At 40.7% G+C, this 22,923-nt stretch overlaps 3 protein-coding genes across 6 annotated transcripts in view; 2 read left to right on the plus strand and 1 right to left on the minus strand.

Annotated features, from left to right (window-relative positions):
• Positions 1–220: 220 nt before the first annotated feature.
• LOC118420353 lies at positions 221–6,006 on the plus strand. Of its 2 annotated transcripts, none has more exons than XM_035827128.1 (4): positions 221–299; positions 1,778–1,909; positions 2,220–2,342; positions 5,527–6,006. In XM_035827128.1, exons 2-4 carry the CDS (start codon positions 1,784–1,786, stop codon positions 5,710–5,712), a joined length of 435 nt encoding a protein of 144 aa, XP_035683021.1. In that variant the 5' UTR covers positions 221–299; positions 1,778–1,783; the 3' UTR covers positions 5,713–6,006. The 2 variants fall into 2 exon arrangements, with proteins under 2 accessions (XP_035683021.1, XP_035683022.1); XM_035827129.1 differs by lacking the exon at positions 221–299 and adding an exon at positions 939–1,040 and having other exon boundaries at positions 5,527–5,838.
• Positions 6,007–9,748: 3,742 nt separating this feature from the next.
• LOC118419789 (Bardet-Biedl syndrome 12 protein-like) lies at positions 9,749–14,049 on the minus strand. 3 transcript variants are annotated; one of them, XR_004831658.1, is made up of 5 exons: positions 13,836–14,049; positions 11,483–13,345; positions 10,807–10,962; positions 9,938–10,592; positions 9,749–9,902 (listed from the first exon to the last, which is right to left on the minus strand). XR_004831658.1 is itself a non-coding variant. In XM_035826387.1 (4 exons), the coding sequence occupies exons 2-4, from the start codon at positions 13,333–13,335 to the stop codon at positions 10,043–10,045; spliced, it is 2,559 nt and encodes an 852-aa protein (XP_035682280.1). In that variant the 5' UTR covers positions 13,336–13,345; positions 13,836–14,049; the 3' UTR covers positions 9,749–10,042. The 3 variants fall into 3 exon arrangements, 2 of the variants coding, with proteins under 2 accessions (XP_035682280.1, XP_035682281.1); XM_035826387.1 differs by having other exon boundaries at positions 9,749–10,592; XM_035826388.1 differs by lacking the exon at positions 13,836–14,049 and adding an exon at positions 13,705–13,798 and having other exon boundaries at positions 9,749–10,592.
• A 201-nt stretch (positions 14,050–14,250) lies between these two features.
• Positions 14,251–22,923, plus strand: part of LOC118419001 (protein SDA1 homolog) — a 131,844-nt gene continuing 123,171 nt past the window's right edge. The window contains exons 1-3 of the mRNA XM_035825209.1: positions 14,251–14,458; positions 19,669–19,773; positions 20,683–20,781. Of these exons, the coding sequence (XP_035681102.1) occupies positions 14,264–14,458; positions 19,669–19,773; positions 20,683–20,781 (399 nt within the window). The 5' untranslated portion in view covers positions 14,251–14,263. The remainder of the gene's footprint in view (positions 14,459–19,668; positions 19,774–20,682; positions 20,782–22,923) is intronic.

The following is a 22,923-nucleotide window of genomic DNA, read 5'->3' on the forward strand; positions in this document are numbered from 1 at the left end:
ATTTCCATACCCAGGATGCCTTTGGGAAGATTCCTCTCAGGAAATGTATCAGGAAATTTAACGATCAGAGACTGAAAATAAGATCCAAATGATTGTTTGTCCACACCAGAGTTTATTCAGAAATCAAAGAAAAAAAAAGTAATTTGCATAACAATTTGAATATGTTCAGACAATTTCATCACAATGACCAAACCGGTACTTCAACATCTTTATTCCATTATCTCAGTGGTCTGCCCAAACCAAGACATTCCAGCGATTCCACAGCGTGAAGGAAGCACATCTTCAGAACTACTCCACAGGTACGTGTTTGAAGCACAATTTCCTTGGTTGGAGGGAAGCACAGATTAGATCTTAACCTTCCTTTCAACTTTGATTTGTGGTGCAGCATCATTCAAAGCTAGAGATTGAAACAAAAAACAGTCCTTTGTAAATTTCAGTCAAAAGGTTTTTGGGCTAGTGTGGTTTGTATGTGTTTCAATGGATGTGTAACGACCAGATCCCACCATTGCCACCAAATGTAGTAAGTGGCCCAGTTAGCTATATAGGGTAACCTGGAAAGATAATTCAGAGAAGTCTGGACATGTTGGCTTACATTCTAGAACTGACTGACCACAAGAGTCGATCTCGCTAGATACTCTAGCTAGCTAGGTCAGCCACTCGCTACAGATGATTTCCTCCCCCAATGAATGCACAAGCAGATAGTTTGGATAAGTACAGTATGTCCAAGAAATAGGTTATGTTGGGCTTCTCAGATTCCAAAAGTGATTATTTTCAGGAAAATTATCAGGAATTTGAGTGGTTGGAAACTCAGGAAACCGAAATTGAAATCCCAAAGAAGGTGTGTCTTCACCAGAGGCAGAAATTCTAAGCCTCATCTTCGTTTAGACAACAGGTGGTTGAACAAAAGCAGACATTTGCATAAAAAAGGGCCAAACCAGTTCTTCACCATTTTAAAGGATTATGGGTAATTCATTCGTGTCAGTAGCCTGTCCCGCCCACATTACGACCAGCAATTCCACAGGTTGAAGGAAACACAACAGGTATGTGTTTGAAGCACAAATTAGTTTTGCTCTCATCTATCATATTTCTATTAGATGACACTAGGAGATGTCTAGATATTATCAACTCTATAACACTGCACTATCAAGTCCACCAAAGTATCGGAAGGCAAAAATCGTTAACTGTGTGAGAAGAACTCTGTAACCAACTGTAGGTTATGCTTGTCTTTAACAAGGATACTTTGAGAAAGACATCTTAGATTCTTTTCAGGAAAAGTAGCAGGAAATAATCGGAAACCAAAGAATGAAAATCTGAAGGATTTTTGCCTTCATCAGAGCCAGAAATTCATTAGATAACAGGTTGAACAAAAGCAGACATTTGCAGCATAGTGATCGAACCAGTTTTTCAACTTTTCAAGGATTATGCATATCAGTAGCCTGTCCCATCCAAGTAATTCCACAGGGCAAAGGGCATTTTTCTTTACGTTCATTTTTCATTGACGCCTTTCCTCCTGGTCACTTTACCAGTTCTGTTAAAAAGTTTATGTACCATGAAAAATATGTGTTCTGGGCACTGGATCCAGAATAATGGCACTGCTCATAATAGACTATAGACTACATAAATTCCTTGTAACTACTTTCGGGGAAAAAAAGAGGAAAGAGAACCCTTGAATCCACTGGCCCCATGGTTATGACAATGCACTATCATTTAACCATGATCAAAGGAAACAGCCTATAACTGCATTTTTCTAACTGGTAAATCTCATACTTACTTTCAGCGCAACATGGCAGCCTCCATGAATGAAGAGAAGTTGTCCAAGTTCTTTGGCGATGACGACAAAATGGACTGGTCTGAGTTGGAGAATGCCCTAAAATCAGTGGGCCTGAACCCATCACCGGACCTTATAATGGTAATCATTATGGCTTTAAATTATTAAGGACCTAGACATGTAACCGATAATCAAGCTGTTGCTAACTGTTATGTATTATATACAAGGATGTAGTAATAGATTTCGGTCATATTCTTGTATACTCGTAACAATTTCCGTCTTTTTCTTACATGTGTACATTTATCTTATTGCCAGACATATTCAGTGTCAAAGAGTCAGAATGAAGCATTCAACAACAGGAATTGGAAAGATGTAGCTGATGTGAGAACAGTAAAAGGGTGGCAGGATTTGGGCAGAGTCTTTATTGATTTATGTGGGTTATTTTTTCCAGAAAGTAAGAAGGAAGGCTGATGCCAATAAGGATCAGAAGCTGACAAAGGAGGAGCTGTCCAACATTCTTGCCGTCTTTGAAGAGATCGAAGATCTCAGGAAAATCTTTGTGGAAAATGACAAGGTAACTTTTTGTTCCTAGGACTATCATTGGTCTTATGCTACAGAAGTAAACTGCAGTCAGTAGTTTGGCTAAGTATCTGTAGTAAGATGTGACATGACATTGTTCTACTTATTATTTGAATGACTAACCAAAAAAAGGTGAATGTGTTATTTTATTGTGTGCATCTCTAGCAAACAAGTATAATGTATATGATGGCTTATCTTACTGCTACTGATTTTATTGCCAGAATGTAGGCATCCCTAAAACCTTCACAGACAATTCATGTAGTTCAAAACATCCGAGACCAGAACAAGAAATGGAAGACCTCATACCCCTGTAAACTTCTTGACAAAACATAGGACAACCATGTCCACTTCATGGCAACATGCCATCCTCCTCTTCCTGACTTTTGAATATGTGCCAACATTCACTTTCTGTCAGTCTTCTGAAGAAAGTTGGGCACAGAGCAGCTGAACCTTCCCATCCTGCCAGTCTCCAGTGAAGGTCTGCATTGATAACGCTTAACGGTGAATTCAGGAGTCCCGGTAACGCTTAATGGTAAATTCAGGAGGCCCGGGTATGCTCCCCCGGGAAAATTTTTCAATCATGACCCTCTGGAATGCTATTTCCTGCATTTTTTGGCAATTTATTCCAACAGACTAAGCTAGCTTAATGACATTTTTCATTAAAATTACACATGGTTATAGCTTAGACCTCCACCCCGACATATTTTTACCATTTCGAGCTCGGAAGGCACGACATGCTGCAAAATAAGGCCAGGGAAAGTTTAAAATCTGGACCGTCTGAAGCGCCGTTTCTGCATTTTGAAGGACAAATTTTGCTAATTTAAATTAATTAAATTAAATTAAATGCCATCATAGTTTTATTACAGAGAAAAGTTTTGGGGGCGACGACCCACGCCCCCAGCATATCAGTTTCGCCATGTCGCAAGGGAGACATTTTCTGTATTCGAGGATTACATTTTGCCTGAAACTAAGCTAAATTTGACACTGAAATCCGTATGAGTGAAAAAGGTTTTTAAGGGCGACGCTTCAGCAGCATATTGTTACCATGTCCAATGCCGAAGCCCGGGAAACTCTAAGAAATTTTGAAATCTGGACCCTTTGAAACGCCATTTCCCACATTTTCTGAGGGACTCTATCTGGCATTTGACTTCGTGGGTATAACTTGTTACGAAGAATTTCTTGGTAATGCTTAACGGTGAATTCGGGATAGCAAATAACGATTAATGTTGAATTAAAATGACCAATAACGCTTCACGACGAATATACCGATAACGTTTAACGGTGAATTAGAGCAGGTCGGTAACGATTAACGGTGAATTAAAATGGCTCGTAACGCTTAACGGAAAAAGGCATGCAGGCCCTCTCCAGTTACAACTCAGTTTTGGACCTGGATCAGTGTCCACAGTGGGAACAATAGCCTGGCTACTACACGATTTCTTCCGGGGCTCCTTGCACTCTCTGCCCTAAAATTTTTTTATGGCAGTGAGTGGCTATGGGAACAAGACAAACAGACCAAAAACAATGACTCAGTTTTCATGGAGGTAAGGGACCGTACGATATTTATCGGGGGGGGAGGGCTGGTGCATTGGAAGTCGGATCAAAAAAATTTTTGATGGCCCTCCCCCCCATCTGAAAAAAATTTAACGTGACCCTCCCCCTCCACCTAAAAAAAATCAACATGACCCTCCCCCCGACAGGCATCATTAAACAGGTAGAAAAACAACCGATATTAAAAATAGTCTAAATATAGACGTCAGGGCACAAGGGCACCAGTGTTCTCGCCAGGATTTTTTCACAGCGTCGGGGCAGGGGTCCGGGGGCATGCTCCCCCAGGAAAATTTGGATTTTCAAACCCTCTAAAACAGAATTTCCTGCAACTTGAGAGGAAAATTATGCCCTTGAAATTGGATGCCGGTTGCATTTTTTACTCCGTTTTTCAGTAATCGACGTCCGCCCTCTCCCCAAAAATACGTTATAATACTAAAAAAAAGCTCGGGGAATCAGCAGTCCGTGATCTGGCCCTGGTATTATTTGTCTAGTCATGCATGTCTATATGAAAATTTTGGGGTTTTGATGCTTCCAAACAGGGCTCTAGCCAGTGAAATCGTCAGCCCATGGAAAAATCCTGCCAATTTTTTTCCGGCATTGAATATTAAAAGAATGCCTATCTCGTGCGATCGATGTTGCGCCCTCCCACATCAAATGCTAGTAGTTTTTCCAGACGATAGAATAAACGGCGCCATCACACCTTGTGTTTTTTTCCCTCTATTTTGCCCCATGATTTTACTCAAATTTATCATTTATCGAATCGGTCGGGTTTTTACAAGGCCGCGACGTCATTTTCCACGAGCGTGCGTTTGTTTCGTGCGACCTCAGGTAACCCCGTTTTCGGCGTGAAATCTTTGGCTCACCGCTGGATTTCTTTTTACATAGAGTAGAGTAGACCAAGAACGTTATACATTATACGAAGGAGGGCGATCTGCTGCATCTTTGGCAGTGATCAGTGCCGGTGTAGTCTTGAAGGAGTAGCCAGAAAAGACGTGCTGGGCGCTGCGATCGACAGTCCGTCTGGGGAGGGGGGCGTGCCGCGCCATGTGCTACGGACGCCAATGCCAGTGCACAGCCGACTCGATCGACACTTGACAACAACATTGCGGCCCCTTTTTCTGCCGCAAATTTTGTCTTTTTGAAACAAAAGAAATGTTTTAAATAAAAAATAAAGTGTATAGTTTTGGATTCTTCACATATTTACCATGCACCTCCTTTGTAACTTAAATATTTTGGGAAACTCAGCCGAGCCGAGTGCGTCTTTCCAGAAAAAAATAAGTCTGTAGACGGAATGACGTATGCCTGGCGGGAACACTGGTCCAGGGCAGCGCCACTTTGGGGGGCCTAGGAGGGCAAAGCCCCCCGGAAGCTCTTGCATTTTAGGCTATTCAGAAGGCTTATTTTATCAGTTTTAGGGCCATGTCAAGATATCAAAACAAAAAGAGTATAAACAATTCTTTCAAAAAAATTAAGATGGCCCTCCCCCCTATCTAAAAAAAATTAACATGGCCCTCCCCCTACCTAAAAAAAATTAACATGGCCCTCCCCCCCTAACGCACCAGCCCTCCCCCCCTGATAAATATCATACAGTCCCTAATGAGATGTGTATATTAACTTTTCTCCATTTTCAGGATGACAGTGGAACTATGTCATTCATGGAGATGATAAAGAAGGCCGGAGACTTCTACGGCAAGCATGCCGATAAGTATGGTGGGGGAAAGGCCAAGGCTGTGATGGACAAGTATGCTGGGGACAGGGGCAAGGAGATGACCGTGAACGAATTCCTGGACATCATGTTTGCTGGGTTACTGAACTAATCCTGAGACCCAGTTGGCTCCATGGAGAGGCTGTGGCCTTCACATGTTGAGAGAACAAGAAATAAACTACAGAGGCAAGCATGTCAAAAACATAGACCATAACTGTCATGTCAGTGAAACTACAGCAAATCTAAAATAGAAACAATAATGCACATTGTAGATGCTAATACATGTAACTACGGTATCATTACACCAAGTCTTCTGTCACTGCTTATAAATGTCATTAGAGATTGATAAGTAAAGTTTCTGGGGAAAGGATTGCTCCTGAATAAATGCTCTGCTGATGTTGGAAAATCAAGTCATTTGCTGTTGTTTTTGTCATCTGATATTATTTTTCATATATAATTAAACAACATACATAGGGAAAGACCTACGTACTCCTCAGTAGTAAAGATCTAGACTGGACAAATTCAAGATACTAATTGCGATAGTCAAAGTAATTGCGTTGCAAAAAATTGTTTGCTTTCCATTATGTCAAGATTATACATTGGCAGAGATATAACGTCATGGGGTTTTTCATTTTTGACAGTTGTAACAATCAAAATAACATTCACACTACAAAAATGAATCGGATAAACGTGGAATACCAAACAGTATTTCACCCTTTTCTACTTTAAGTGCTGACAAGCAAAAGATAGCTAAACTTTTTGACATACTTTGAAAATTGTTATTAGTATTTATAGCAAATATTCAAATCATGGTAAGCTATATAAAGTAAGCTCTTTGGTCAGTACAAACCAATTACATCATCTTTGAGCAAATCAATGAGGTATAGAAATAAGGATTGAATTTTTAAATCTCCATGAGCAACTAAGTAAAAAGAACCTTTGCTGATGCATCCAATCATTTGTCTGAACATGTCTGTGAAAACAAACTATTCAATATAGACGTGTGTTCAGACAAAAGCAGTTTTTTGATACTGTAAGTAAAAAAGCCATATGCCTATGGCACAGCATTTGTTATTGACCACACACAAGGTGCGAAAAATTCTAATTAAGTTTTGATTACTTTGAGTATGTGAGAAAAATCAAAGACAATGATAATTTTGCTTTCCCAGGCAAGCTATTAGAAAGCAATATTCCTACATTTAAAAGTGGAAATACTCTGGATAAGGCAATCTGCATGACATTGACATCTGCTGCACTACATTTTTGTACATTCCCACATTTTTTCATTATTTCATACTTTGAGCTAAAAACAGCATGGAAACAAGCTGCATGAGGATTCCTTAAATATTGGAAACCCAAAAAATTAGGCCTTGATCCAGAATAGAAATGCTTCATCTTACCAAGGAGCTCCTTGATCTTATAAAGAAGAAGGTTGCAAAAAGAATTGACATTGAAAATTGAACTTCTACAGCCATTCTAAAGCTATTATTGCTTAGGTTGCCTTTTGTCAATGCATTTCTTTCAAGTGCTAACATATCATACTACTAGTATACTGTATATTGCATCGTACCTTGTACTATATCAATACAAAGCACAGACAAAAGAAGTCAACAACCTACGTATAGCACCTGTGAAGTTAAAGGGGCATTCCACTCCAGAAGGGAGTCTTGTTTTCCAATAAATAATGTTTCAATGAATACATAATCAATCGAATCACCTTGGGATGAATTACGTAATGTGTGTTTTATAAAACAATAATGACACTCACTAAACCCATGCAGACCCTACCCATGCATTCACTATACGCATAGACACTTTGTTTATCGTACATATTTTCGGAATAAATGAGGTACGCTGAGCACACCGAGAAGGCAAATTGTTCATAAGATAGCAAAGAATACAAGAACAAGACGAAATTTCTCAGCGAACCTGAAATTAGTTTGGTAACCTTACCTAAAAGTTCTGCATTGTATTCAGCCATAGGACTAATTCAATTAGAGGGTACTTGGGGAGTTTAGTAGAAGACTGAATGCTTTTGAGGCATGTGGAGCAACTGGGTACTTTATCGTATAATGTGAAGTCGTATGCAGTTATCACTTCCTAAAATGAATATCTATCGGAAAATAACACTCCCGTGTGGAGTGGAATGCCCCTTTAACAGTTTAAGCTCCAGCAGATGTTGGGTGGAAGCAAAAATTAATGCAAAAGCAATAGAAAACAGAAGGGTGGAGAAAAATGGTTCAGTGGTCCAGTCTGTGGTACCCTAACAGTCAAGTAGTTAGACTAAGGGAAGGATAAAGTGTTCAAGGATTTCCAAGAAAAGTACTATCCATTATTTGATTATCCTGCTGCTGGGATCCCTGACACAGGGGTTAGCAGCAGTCAGATAGTCTTCACACCACGCTTCCATGCAGCTCTGTCCAGTGGGTCCACCCCTGTTAGACTGCACACCTTAAAGTCCCTCCTAACACAGTCTATCCAAGTTTTTCTTGGTCAACAGTCATCTATGGACAGATGTGAGTGTTGATACTGAGAGGCCTTACCTCAATACTTTAAAAACCCTCCAATGCTCCCGACACATAAACATCACATCAAACAGACGGCCTAATTGGCTGAATTGCTGTCATATATCACCTGGGGTGAGGGAGTACAGAGGACAACTGGCCAGCTGACTTTTATGGCCACTTGTGTGAATAAACCAACTGATGTTTATGTTCGCCTACTGACCCCAGGCTGACCACCATATGGGAAGTCCTGAACTTTTCTTGACCTCAGACGGCAATAAACGCAGGGAAAGAACACAAGAAAAAAGAAGTAATGAAGAGAGTAAAAGATTCCGCTGAAAAAAATGCTAAGCGACTGTTTCAGTTTGGTGTATCTTAAATGCCCTGAACAGGCGACATCAGTATTCTAGCCAGAACATCATTTTGAAAATAAAACTGTTCCCTTCTAATTTCAAGCAGGAAATTGCCACAAAAGAAAAATGGGCTCTGAAAGAGGTACTAGTAAGTACCAATACAACAGAAATGGCAAAAAAATCAGACAACCTCTTTTCCACCTCTCTACAACCAAGGAGCTTTTAATATACAGATGGCCATCTGTATAAAAGCTCCTTGCTACAACAGGGCAGCTTTGCTCTCCTTCATTAACTAAAGGAGGTCAAAAGTTGATCGATATTTTGTAAACAGCGCAGAGTGTTTTCACTGTTGTGTAAGACTGGTTTATTATATTGTTAACTGTTGCACTGTATGCCCAAGATTAGTAAAGAACACAATATAACAGCATGCTTTTACTTTTAGGTGGATAATCAAGTTATGACTTTTTTAGTCAGCTAAAAACTTAAATAGCAAATGTCCTTTGCATGTGTTACAGAACAAACAATTACACAGACTTGACAATTACATGCTGGGTTTTGAAAATGGTCTTGATTATACCAAAGAGGGTAATGTTCTTCCCTTAACACAACAAAGAACTTATACAAGAAACATTGGAAAGCCCAATTTTCAACATCTCCAGGGCAAAATTAGCTTTGATTGAAGGACTCTTTTACTGTTCCAAACACAAAAGAACGTACAGCTTGTTAGTGAGGTATGTCATTCAACAACTACAAAGGAGCCGGCAAGCAAATTATACACATGGTTAACCTGATAGTAGGCTCTTCCCAGATGGGTGGATGGTTGGGTCCATTTTACAACCAATTAGACTATTTAGAGTTGCGACTGTTACACTTTTGATGTTTGAAAGGGAGGAGTAAAACAGCAAGGACTGTGCAAGGAGAAACCCCACCTGGACATAATAAAACCACACCTGGGAGAAGTAGATTACAGAGCAGGAGAAAGCTTAGTGTAGTCTGTAATTGGGAGGTAGAAGATCACAGAGGCAAGGCGCATCATAGTCAACCATAAGGACCATTTGAGCAAGGAGCCACATGTCTTGCACTGCGCCCAGATGACCCAAACAGTTGACATGGTAAATAAAAGCTTGATGATAAGATGACAGACAGAAATGTCTGGAGAAGCAGAGTAGTCCAACATTATGATGATAACTAAAGATACCGAGGAAAGCAGAACATGTAGGTTTTAACAGCATCTTTATGTTCTATGGAAGGCAGACTTAACAGCTTAATGAAATGTTCTCACAGCAACAGATTGATGTTAAATTGTTTATTGATGCAAATAAACATGCAGTTCTACATGTATGCTATTCTTAAACTTTAAAGGTGATAGTGATACAATGCTTTGTAACTAATATGCAGTTTTGATGCAACCTGCAAGGTGGCACTGTTGAACAGGAACAAACCTGGTCACTTGACTTCTCAGCCAGGAGAGATGTGCCATGTCAGGTGGGAGACAATTTTGAAATCCTCATATAAAATCTTTGACCAAAGCTACCTTAAATGATGTTTACGAAATGAAGTTAGATGTTCAGGTTGCTCTGTTGTTTTACAAGACTTGATAAGAATCATCCTTTGGTCCATTGATGATTTCTGTATCTGTCCTCAGCACCAATTGAACTAGTGATGCGGCACTTCTCCATGCTGCCAGTTTACACATACAGTCCAGCACTTCACCATCAATACATCTACCTGAATCCTCGGTCCAACTCCCACAACATACAGAGCTCTGCTGCATTTCTGTCCTGGATTTCTCTTGCCTACTTGTTTCTAGTTTACCTTCTTCAACAGGTCTGGGAAAGATGTGTGTCCCTACCTTACCTCCAAAAAGGCTAGAATCCCGTTTCTTTGACATCTGATGTTCTGTCGACTGGTTGACACCAACTAAAACTTTATAGTCATCTACAATTGATGCAGTTTTTAATGTTTGTTTCTGATCTAAAACCCTTTCTAAGGAAATATTACTTTCTTGCTTTCCCTCAAGTAAAGACTCCAGTTCAGCCCTGGCGTGATGTGGAGATGAGAATCGCCCCGAGTTGACCATGACTGACAACAAGTACTGCTCAAAGCTTTCTGCGAGCGATGAAAAGACCACTATCCTATGAACAGAGAGACATGTCCATTTTGTACCTTTTATAACAGTAACATCACTCAATAGTCAATACAGTACAGCAAACATGAAGATGATCTACGACTCCCTCCAAACAATCAAGGATTCTGATTTTTCAGATACAAAACTTTCTGTGACCCTTCATTTAACACATTCTAAAAACAAATTTTTCTTTTAAGATTTATGTCTAACATATAACATACCTGAACTGATGAATGCAAGATGAAAGCCAAGTACTTTGATGAAGGCTGACCCGGGGAAAATCTGCACCTGTTGTATCCCTGAGACATCTGATACAGGTGAGTTCAGGTGAGCCGCCACCTGGAAGGACTTTCCCTTCAGACAATGCATTCTTCAACCTGAAAAATGACAGCATAATATGAAATTTGGGAGTATGTAGTAGTACTCTACTACATTGTATGTCCCACTTTAATTGAAGTTTTTCAATGTATTCTATATTTCAGGTGCTTTTAACATACATTTGTATTGTTTGTGATAGCAAATATCAACAATAAACATTTTTTGGTCATACCTTACATCGAGGACAATCAGGGTGTAACATCTATTAAATCATATTTCAATGACATCAGAACATAAGAATAAACAAAATATTTTCATACGGTAAAAAACATGATTGGGAAAGAAGTCCGCATTACAATTACGGCCAGCCTCAGTGCAAGCACTGCAAAGTTGTGACGAGGATGATGATGATGATGAATACCTAATCTCTACCAGACTGACCAAATAGGAGTTAGCCAGCCAGAGGAGTTCAATTTGCACTACGTTACCACAGACACACACCATTGTGATATCATTGAGTCTATTTGGCCAATTTCTATTCCCAGCATCCTATGGACAATGGTAGAGATCACACATTACCTATTGATACATATCCAAAAGTGCTGTTCCACATCATGCAGCTCTGCTTTAGTCAGGCTACAGAGAACAACGCTCCACGTCCGTTCTGGAGTGACAATCTTAATCAACACCAGGGGTCCCTTGGTACTCTGTGATGTGTGGTCTTCCAACTCCAACAGCTCCAGAGATGTCACAGTCCCCACATCATGACTTGTTGCGTTGTGTACGTAAGTTTGGATGATTGCTCCTGTGGCATCAGCTAAAGTCTGCAGTGTGGAATATTTCACCTGTTGAACCACCACACAGTTCATAGACATGCAAACTTCCATCACATCTTGATCCACAATGCCTTTTGCAATGAGCAGCCCTATGTCATAGTTTACTATAACCTCCTGAACTCTTTCTAGCCAAGATTTTGTAACTTTATGTGTTCCATATCTAGCACCATACACAATGCTTGAAACTTCAAGAGCTTTTTTGTACCCTCTGTGGCAAAAGTTCTCAGTAATGTCTCCATCTATGACTAAGATGTTCTGCTGTTTGTTCTTCCCTTGGACTATAGATGCTAATTGATCTGCACCGACTTTGACAACAATTCCATCAGCAACACAGGAATGTTTATGACCAACTCCACTCACAAGACAGGTGTTTGTGTGAATTATGTCTACAAGTGAGATTTCTTGCCTTTCCTCCAGTATCTGCTGAGTCACTTCACATGCTAACTGCATTTCAAAACATCTTCCATGACTCAATCCCTGTGATAATCTTGTTAATGCTGAAGAACCTTCCTTAGCCTGAAGAAATTCACTTTCTTTGGGGTAATTGTCTGTCTTCTTTGAAACGCTGAGAAAATCAAGGTCTTCAAGTTGCAACGAAGGATTTGTCTCTGATGGTAAGAAATCAACAAGTCCTAGGTGTCGACTTCTTATCTGCAATTTTCTAGTGTTTCTTGAACTCCTTTCCTCCAGCTTGCTTCTCAAAAGCCGTTCAAAACCTTCCTGAGTCATGTCAGGTTTCTTTGATGGTTCAGTCACAGCGGATTCTTTGTGAGTAGTTTTGTCATGAGAACCAGCATTACTTGAAGACTGTGATGGGAGATTATCTTCAAAACAAGCAGCAAATTCATCTTCCTCTTCATCATCATCATCAGGAGGCAACGGATTGCTTTCTTGAATCTTTCCCTCCACTGATTTCTGTAGTGAGTCTGCATCTTCTGTTATGGTAGTACCTACATTTTTAAGTTGGACTTGGAGTGTGTCATTGTGTGCATTTGAGGAGGGTGTGATTGTTTCTGGTTGTGAGTCGAAGTACCAGGATATATCATCTACATCATCGGATTCATTGGAACATTCTTGATGGTCGACGGTTACAGAGGTGCTGGCTATCTTTACTACAGGAGCCACAAGGCTAGGATTTGTGTAAACCTCTAAACCTGAATTTTGTATGACATCGTTGGTTGATTTCTGATGTATCTCTTTATCCACTTCTACTGCTGTCTTTTCCACCTCTTCACAACACATCCTTACACCCTCCTCCAAACAGTGGCACACTGCAGAGACAGGGACTCCCATGTGTATGCAGTGCCGTGCAGCCCTTGCAAGAAACCCCACCATACACACCAGAGTCTTGCTGCCTGTTCCGTATGTTCTGTGGTGTGATTGACATGCTGAGTTCAGGAGCTGACCAACAGGATGGTCAATGTTGAGATTACTCAGTAAGTCCGTAGCGGTGCTGACCAAGACACTTCCTTCAGGGTCAGAGTCGTCTTCAATGATGCACTTCAGAGTTCTTTGAGGACCCAGGAGAGATTGTGCACATGAGGCCACAGTCATCAGAACGTCCAGTCCATTGGGGATTCCACTAGGAGTCACCATAATTGCAAATCTGAAAAAAATAAAGTGATGACCCTGCTGTAACATCTGTATTACAATTTACATAAAATGATATCTCTTTGGAGAACTTTAAGAGCTACATCCTTAGGATGTCTAGTATGAACAATGAGAAAGTATTGATTCATAGTAATGACCTGAACATTCCTAGGTGAAGCACATGTAGCTTATATATAGGCAGCACTGTCTCAGTGTCTGTGGTGTCACCCTCCTGTCACTGACTCACAGTACTTCTTCTTTCTCCATATCCAGCACGAATCCAACCTTGTACGGTTGAAGGTAGCAAACCGAAAAAAAGGCTTTCTATAGAGATTGTGGAAACATTACCATCCCCATGGTACGAAGATCACTCACTTCAAGTAGGCACTGGAAGATGAGTCGTTTTGGCAAAACGACTTATCAATCACTCAGTGAGAAACTCCAACCAAGGAGGTTGAAAGAGGGAACCCCTCTTTTAACCTGCTTGCTCCAACATACGTACGCACCAGAGTGCTTATACACTGATGTACACCTCATCTTGCTTCAGCCGATCCTAATATGGACCACCATATTCAGGTGTTTTATAGTTGACCACAGATCGAACCATAGCACGAGATTCATGTCGGAAACTGATGAAATCGGGTGAAGAACTTCAAGAAGACGGAGGAAAACGTTCAAACTCGGCCGCTGTTTTGGTAATCGACAGCGCGCAGTCGTGATGACCCCTAGACTATCATACTCACTAATAGGTATCCCATGATTTTACCTTACGGGATATAACAGTAAAATTATAATATCCAGCGCTCACATTGTACAAACAATATAGAAATTAAAGTTTTCATCATATAAGATTAAAATAATTGTTCGAAAATTCTGTTTCTTTTTAATATTCTAAATTAAACGAAATCAATGCTACCCTACATTTTCTAATGGTATGTTCCAATCACACGTGCAGCTGATCGTGTCTGGAACTGTTTTGGTTGTGTTTTCTCCGACTTCCAAGGATCACCGTACATTCTTCTCGACAAGATCGGTCACCATGAGCGAAAGAAACAGGAATCAGCTTCCCAACAACCTTCCCCAACTACAGAACCTCATCAAAAGGGACGCAGAATCCTACAGAGAGGAGGTGAGGTTTGGAACCCCATAGAGCGCCAGAATATCCAGGATACCAAACCCCGATCTCAATTTATAATCAAGATATCGGTAGTAGATAGAAAGTAGATAGAAGAGGTTATATCTATCGTGTACGTGTTTATTAGGGTCTAACTCATGGGGCCTGCTGTCATGTTGGCCCTAGAGCCGAGGAGTTTTTTCTGTATACACAGTGCGCAGGCAGATCATTAATCATACGGAAAGTAGACGTTTCTACATCGGAAAATGTATTCAGGAAAGTCTCGGGAACTGCCCGTGTTTCCCGCACTTCTGTCAGTTCTGCAGGCTTCCGATCGGCAAGGAATCGGATGTGTCCGTTTCCCGAACACATTATGTGTAGTTTCCGTGCGGTTCCTGCAACCCGAACAAAGACCGAACTAATCCCGCTGATTTTATCGGTTTCAGATCGGATTCGGCACAACGACACATTACCGAAGCTGTCGTCGCCAAGGCAACAAGTAACAAACATGGCAGATGGGATTTCCTCGCTTGGATGTCGCCATGGCAACGCCGCTGAGTGACGTGTAGCAAAACTCTTTGTTACCATGACTACTGAGTGATTGACATCCGAAGGAACCACGTGAACGTCGTGGCCTGCAGTCACGTGCTATTATATAAAATGCTATAGAATGAAAGTAGACTGTTTTCTCGGCTGTAGCGTTAAGAATATGAATAAATAAAAAAGGAAACTTGAGACGATCACATTGTAGTTCTATTTCATTTTGTAGTTTGTACCAGAACGTTTTTTCTTCTATACATATATTTAGCTTATATTACGACAAAAAAAACCAAGGGGGTTAAAAATATAAAAACTATAGAACCTGCTAGCACCGTAGATTCTGGAAGTCAGGGAAGCGTGGTTAGTTGTATATAGTCACTGAAACCCCGCTGAAACAGGTAAACATACATAATTCACGTCGATACAATTCAGACATACAACTCAGAATCGAACCTGCACAGGGCGCCCTCAGTGGGGCAGCCATGATTCGCAAATGCAGCGCTAGCGGCGCACGCAACGCGTTGAGCTAAATCATTTCGCTGTCACATCTACGTCTTCAAACCACATTCATACATCACGTGTGGATTTAACATATGCATATTCTGTCACCTGGAAACATTACGTTCACGGATAGCTCACTCGGTTACGTTCATGAATATGTGACGTGAACATGGTGAGTTGCGGCTTACGCAGGAAATGTGAGTTCGAGCCCCTGGTGCGACATCGATTTTTTGTTAATTCTTGTATGTTATATTAGTGGTTTTTATTTGTGTATGTGATGTTTTTACTATCGTATTGTAATTTTTTTCTTTTTTTTAGTCAGCTCGGCTGCCTTAATGAAGGCCTTTGCTCGGTGTTGATGTCTTTTTTTCCGGAGTCTTTGCTGTTTACTCCACACATCACGTGGGCCATCATCAGAAAATTTCTTCCAGGCTGGGACACTGGAAGAGAAAAAAAAACATATTGTAGCTACAATCAGAAATTAGATAGAAATTGTATGTGTTAATTGAAAGTACAAAAAGGCCGTACAGTTTGTGAGCAATTTCTGTTGCCGAGCCGACAACTCAGTTGCTAATCAATCATTAAAAAAATGGACCAAAATTATAACGTTACTATCTTAAGAACGAGTGTTACTTTTTTAAGGACAATCAAAAATAATTTACAATCAACATTAATTAACAACAACTAAGAAAACTTAATTTAACAATTAACTGTATTAAGAACAATTGCAAAATTAAGAATTATAATATTAACAGCAAGTGCAATAGCTATTGATATTTCTATTGAAAATAGAAATATGCCCAATAGCTTGAGGATAAACATAATTCTAAGTAAAAATAGCTACATAACACTTTTACGGTTCTTTTCGCCGTACCACTACCTTTTGAAAGTCACTGTCGCTTCTGCAAACGTGTGAAATCTCTGCGTTAGCGTTCGGTAATGATTCGTGGGTTGACTAGATTGCAAACGTTAAACTAAGTTGGATAAAATTTTTAGATAGGTGTTTGCTATTCAGAGGTTGACACCGGTACTCTGTTAAAATAAGGGTATCTTTTTCCATAGTTTCCCTCGATAACTATATGTAGTTCGAAGGAAAGTGGAGGTCGACAAAGAAGTGTAATAAACTTCTAAACTGTTCTTAAGTCGGTGACAAGAAATGAAAGCTGACGAAAAAAAATTCCGGATGCTGGACAACTGGGTGGTACCGAAAAAGTTCGGCTTTTTAGTGTTTGTATGTTAAACTTGTTAGTTTTATTTCATAATGTAAGTTATAGTTCGGGGCGATTGTGGTTGTCCTCTTGTCTGTCTGTTTGTCTCGGCTATGGCTACGTGGCGGTACTGTAGCGGCCGCAGGCAGTGGCGTGGGCTTGACGGGCTCTTAAGTCGGATGGGGGCGGCATGCCGGGCCTGTGACGGTGGGCTTGGTGAGCCGACGGCAGGCCGGTCGGAGTCAGCAGCGGCGGGGCCGGCAGACGACGGCGGTGGAAGGTAGCCCTCGCCGGATGGACTGGAGTCGGTGGCAAGACACGACGCTTTTCTGGTGGAGGAAGCTTTGCAGGAGGAGACGGGCCGACAAATGACGCAGCTGAACACGGTGGCAGGCTAGAGATCCATCGTCAGGTACCAAAACCACCGCTGTCCACCAAATGTTGCGAGTGATCGAGGTAGGTAGCTAGGGTAACTTGGAGAAATACCTCAGAGAGGTCCGAACACGTGAGTGGCTTACATTCCAGAACTGCTTACTGAGTACTTACTGACCACAAGGGTCGGTCGTCTTTATTGTCATCTTAACCTAAACCAGATGGACCGGGACTCCCATAAGTGGTGGGGCCTGGTCCTTACAATGGTATTTCTTCTCATTATCGACCCATTCCGACACACAGCATTTTGAACTACGGTGATTCTGAAAAATTGCAGCCTATGGTGGTTGTCTGGTTGATCGTTTGATCCGTCTTGAACTTGTAGTCCGGCCAGTGCTTGATCGTGTCTTTTCTATCTAGTGATAATATCAAGTCTAATACCTTGTTGATAAACTATAGTCTGTGTGCACTGTCTTTGGCTGAGTTCATGTTAACTTTCGTAAAGTGTTAGTTCCGGGGTTAGTGTTAGTGTCTTGTAGTGTTAGAGTTAGTGTTCAAGTAACAAAACGAACTTTTGAGAACAAAGCTTTAAAGGAAAAAACAGTCAAACAAATCAACCCGAAATCAAACTCAATGGGAACAAAACGGATAAATCAATAGATGATTTAAGATAAATCAGGTCCTCCGTGAGAGCACATCTCCATCCTCGCTATCCACGAACCTGGAGAACGGGAATGCACGACATTAGTCATGAAATGAAATCAGCATAATGCACTGTTCAACTAGCCACCGAAAGTGACGGCGGTTCAAAAAAGCGGGCACCCTAAAATTGTTAAATTGCCCTGGTTAACAAAATGTAACGTACAAATAAAGATTTCAGGTAATTAACAAAACAGTAACAATTCTGTAGGTCGTTTATTGATATTGACATATTCCTACATTATCTTGGTAATCGAGCCTGATGGCCCTCATGACCTCAAGTGACCCCCAGTAGTTACGTGAAAACCGACACAATCCCGACTGCGGCGTTTATTGAGCGGGACCCGTTCGGTAAATTATCACGTGACTTTATTGATTTCGCCTGATTTCAGGGTTCCGTTCGGTTGAAAATTCGAGAAACCCGACGCAGGGAAACACGACTCGAAACCCAGTGTATTCCGAAGCAACCCCGGGTGTAACCCGATCTGCCTGCGCACTGTGATATGCCCTGGAAACAGTCTGGCATCCATTGAACACGCAAGCTCTTGGGAGTGGTAGAAGCCATTCAATGTTAAATCAAGCGCCTTGGTTAAATCCATGACTTCTTGGCCCATTCTTGATGCAAAAAAATCAAACGTTTTTATTCGTTTGACCTTAAAATCCGACAGCAAACGGTTTGCATTTTGCGTTCACGATGCAAACTTTCACGCAAAAGACCTCTGACCCGCTAAAGGTTGTTGTGATTCTGCACAATCTTGAACTTCTGCGTCAGATTATTGGTCTACGGTCAAAAACTGAACCAATGTCTTAAGCCGTGTTCCTTCATGGCCATGGAGCTGGAAATACCTCTGAAAAATTCTACTAACGGATACTGAACTGATACGTCTACTCGTACTCTGGATCTCCAGACCAAGGAGGTTTTAACCTCCTTGTCCAGACACATCACCCTTCCGATATCAGGACTGTTGGTTCCCCAGTTGACAAGAAGGCAGCCTGATATTAAAAATGAATTTTACAATTAAAAATGCAGCCGAAATACCCGACTGACAGGTTTAAAATTATGACACCACCAACTATGAACGCAGGTGCCCGAGTGTATTCCGAATCCATGCCGCTTTTGCGTTCATGATGACAATTCGCAATTCCGGATAACTAGAAACCGTTTTAGATCCACCTCGCAAGGAGGTTCAGAAAAATCCAAAACGGAGGGTCAATCATGATGACAAATTCATCTATTTCAGGTTGGTGAATAGATAGAACCATGTCATTTTTTGTGTCATTAAGTTTAAACGCAGGAGAAGGATGGGCTCCACCTTCCCAACCTCCTATACCAAACTCAGGAGGTACCCATTTCAGCACCTGGGTGGAGTGAGGAAAGTCAAGTGAATGGGTACAACATTTGTGGCATGTTTTATAAGTCTGGACTGGAGACCAGGGTTGGACAAGTCCACTAGCCCGATTGTCCAGGGCAAGTGAAAGTGTTGATCGGGCATGTAAGCACAACTCCTACTCCACTTGCCCGATCGGTCAAGTAAGATTTTTCCACGAGTGAGATTTTGAAATACTTGTTGCTATTCTGAACTCACAGTCATGGCATCAAGCATTGGTTGACACAGAAAAATAGAGACAAATTATGGATAAAAGAATTCCATTGCTTGAAGCGTAAATACATTGTAAAACGTTACTGTTCTCAAATTTTGGGCAGGTAAAAGTTGGTTTGGGCAAGTGAAATTTTTATGTACTTGCCCGATAGTAAAAGTTAATATCAGAAAAATTGTTAAATCCTGGAGACTCCAACCCAGGACCTATGTGTTCTTCACCCAAAACCTTAACCGTTATGCCAACATGGCGCTGATATCATGAACATATTGTCTTTACTAACGTTATGATAACCTGTTTTGTCAGTTCTTACAGCAGTACCGACATTACCAGTCCAATGTGGAGATCTTCCGCCTGAAGCCTCAGCAGTTTTCCAAGAGTCTGGACGATCTGGTCATGTTTCTGGCACAGGTCAGGGCTGTGGTCTTTCTGTATCTATTCTTTCTGTCTAGGATGCACTGTTGTGGATTTGATTAGACTCAACATACAGCCTGTGTGATGCAACATTGTTGTATATATTTGCACCACATCACCTAGTCCACTTGAGCAGGGTGTATAACAGTATTTAGTTAACTAGTTAACTTTGCCTACTCAGTCTTAGGGCCTTTTTTTTGCTCAGATTCTGTATTGTTACAATAGTCTTCATTGTAGTTTGAAAGATATAACTGATGGCAGAGGCTTCATCTGCATTTCTCTTGAAAACTGGTAGGAGGCACTCTTGTCTCACACAAATTCCAGAACTAGAAAGGCAACATTTTCATGAAAATGCAGAATGTTTTCTATGTAGCCTTTTATCAAGCTACTTCAGTACTTGCCCACAAATTCTGTCATTTTCATTGGTCAACGGTGACTTTCCTCCTCATGCACAGAGCACAGAGCAATTCATTTTAATGTAGATTTCAGTATTTTCAGCTTTATTTAGAGGATAAAGGAAAATTGTTTAACACATACTTAAGGTGTTTCCCATCTTAATGCATTGTGTTCGGGCCACAGTAAGAAAAGATTACGGACGGTATTTAGGTGGAAAGCTAAAAGAACATTGCACTGCTAGCTAAGCTAAAGAAAAAGTGTCAATAGATTCTAAATACCACACATTACATTTGGAAGGAGCTGTTGTATGAGTTTTCCTTTGCCAAACACATGGCATCTAAAGCCAATTCCTTGTATTTAGGGAAATCCTTGTAATCAGCATGTCATAATACACATCTAACATGGCGACCATCTCACATTGACTTTGTTTTCCTTCCCAGATTCAAACCTACTGCAACCACTGTGTAACCTGGGATTAAATCAGTGTTAAATGTGTGATCAATCCTACAGGTTGCCCATGCTTACCCTGAAGATCTGGCTGATTTTCCCCAAGAGTTGAAAGATCTCCTGAAACAGCACAGCACAGTATTAGACCCCTCCTTACGAATGGTAAGTTGTTTTCTTATAAACCAGACTCATGATATCATTGGTTCAATACCTGATGAAGCCTTGCAAAGCAGGCTCTGTTATTTGTTTATATTGTAAATGTGTTGCACACCAGGGTTGTACTGAAGAGTACGAGCTGCATATCCAGACAGATTTATTTGATCCACTCACACTGGGATGAAGCTGTACTCTTTTCACAAGTGTGATTGGCTCTTCAATGTGCTCAGGCTGTGGCGCTCCTCAAACGCTAGCCTGAAGTCCAAGTGTTGTTCGCTTCGGTCCGCTCGCAAAGGTTGATACCCTGGCAGGGTGGGAGTGTACCAAAGCAAACAAGGCTAGACTCCAGGCTACTCAAACACAGGACCTCATTAAACATCCTATCCAAGGGACTCCCTAACCAAAGTTACTCATTTTCATAAAGAGATATGTAAGGGAACAACATCGGAGCATGTCAGGGGAGTCAAACCCTGGAACCTCAGGGTTCTGTGCTCTGCCAATTCACCATCAGCGCCATATTGTAGAGTGGGAATTGCATTGCTAGTCCTTCTTTACCCTAAGGGCACTGTTTGCATTTAAAAGATTACCAGCCAACAGTTTTAATACCGTGAAGAAAGATGGGAGCCAGTGATTTATAGTGCTTGTCCAAAGTGTCTCGATGTTAGGGAGATTCATGTCCACGTAGGCTGCATGGTAAGAGTATATTAACCTTAAAGGGATTGAAGCATCACCATGTTGTAGTTATCTTACAACACAGGTGTTTTCTTTGTGGAATAGAGTAGACACAAGCTTTTTGTTGCCAAGTGACTTGATGCTGTCTGTCAGAGGAATGGATCTCTGACGTTTGGACGTTTTGGCCCTTTATCAACTCGGCTCATTGCTAATCAGACCAACTCAGCCCAACACTTTAACCCTGTCAGCAAGCCTACCCAAGGTTAGCAGGGTTTGAGGCCGAGTTAGCAGAGCCAAGTTGGTGGAGTGCCGAATTGTCCTGATACGGTATCAGTGCATGCATATTCCCTGTGCTGTGCTACATAATGGTACATCCCTGTACTTAAGTTACATGACTTCTTGGAAATTGAAAGGACACCCAGTGCACATAGCTTTAGATTGCTTATTTGTTATAGATTGAGTATTGCTATTTTACTCATACGTCAACCGAAATGTTAGGGCAAAGGGGATAATTGTTTTAATGTCAAAATTTATAATGCATCTGGAATTCATGTGTTGTAAATTTCTCTGTGAATCTGTAAAATGAGCCTTATGTAAGGCTGGATAACTCTGCTTTGACAAGACTGTCTAGACTTGTTTTCTCTTCTTGGTCTTTATGGCAGTTACTGTAAATGCAGAAATGTTCCCGGTGGATTCATGTTCGCGGTTTTCGCGGTGACCACTTCACCGTGAACTTAAAACCACCGGGAACATTTTTCTATTATGGTATTAGATTGCAGTCTATGGTGTTACCGCAAACTTAAATCCACCGCAAAAAGTCCTTTTTCCCGCTACCGCGAAATTAAATCCCCACAAACTTAAATGCATTACAGTATTCTCCTACCAAATATAACCCTAAAATGTCAATCATCATGGCAATGGAATGAAGGGCCCTTGTATCATGAAAACTTATAAAAACATGGTGGTGCTTTTGAACTTGGCATACAGTTAATTAAGCTCCAGGGTAGGATTCTCCCTGCCATGGCATACACATTTATATTGGCTGCAGAGCAGGCCTTTTTTTACTGTATATTTTTCAGGTAAAGTGTGATGATGAATCTCATCAATTCACCATATTAAGATGTTGATTTTACATTCAGTTAGTACATACATGTAGCACTTTAATTGCAAGGTGCTTCTATAAAATTTAAAAACTGGTGGTTTGTGCATCAGACTAATCTGTGATAGTTTGTAAGTCTAATCGTGTAGTACCTTATATTTTTTATGTTACAAAGTTACCCTTAGTAACCCAACAAATTTGTTGTTAATTGTACAGTATTGAATTTTTTATCAGAGATTTACTGGGCTTATGTTAGTTTAATATTATAAAAAATATCATTAATAATATAATAATATTTTTGAACTAAAACTCATTTTCTCCTTTCCCTTATCTTCAGTAGAACGTTATTCCATTCTCATCAATAGTACTGTTTATTT

This window comes from Branchiostoma floridae, chromosome 7 (assembly GCF_000003815.2).
Source record: "Branchiostoma floridae strain S238N-H82 chromosome 7, Bfl_VNyyK, whole genome shotgun sequence".
Lineage (NCBI taxonomy): Eukaryota > Metazoa > Chordata > Leptocardii > Amphioxiformes > Branchiostomatidae > Branchiostoma > Branchiostoma floridae.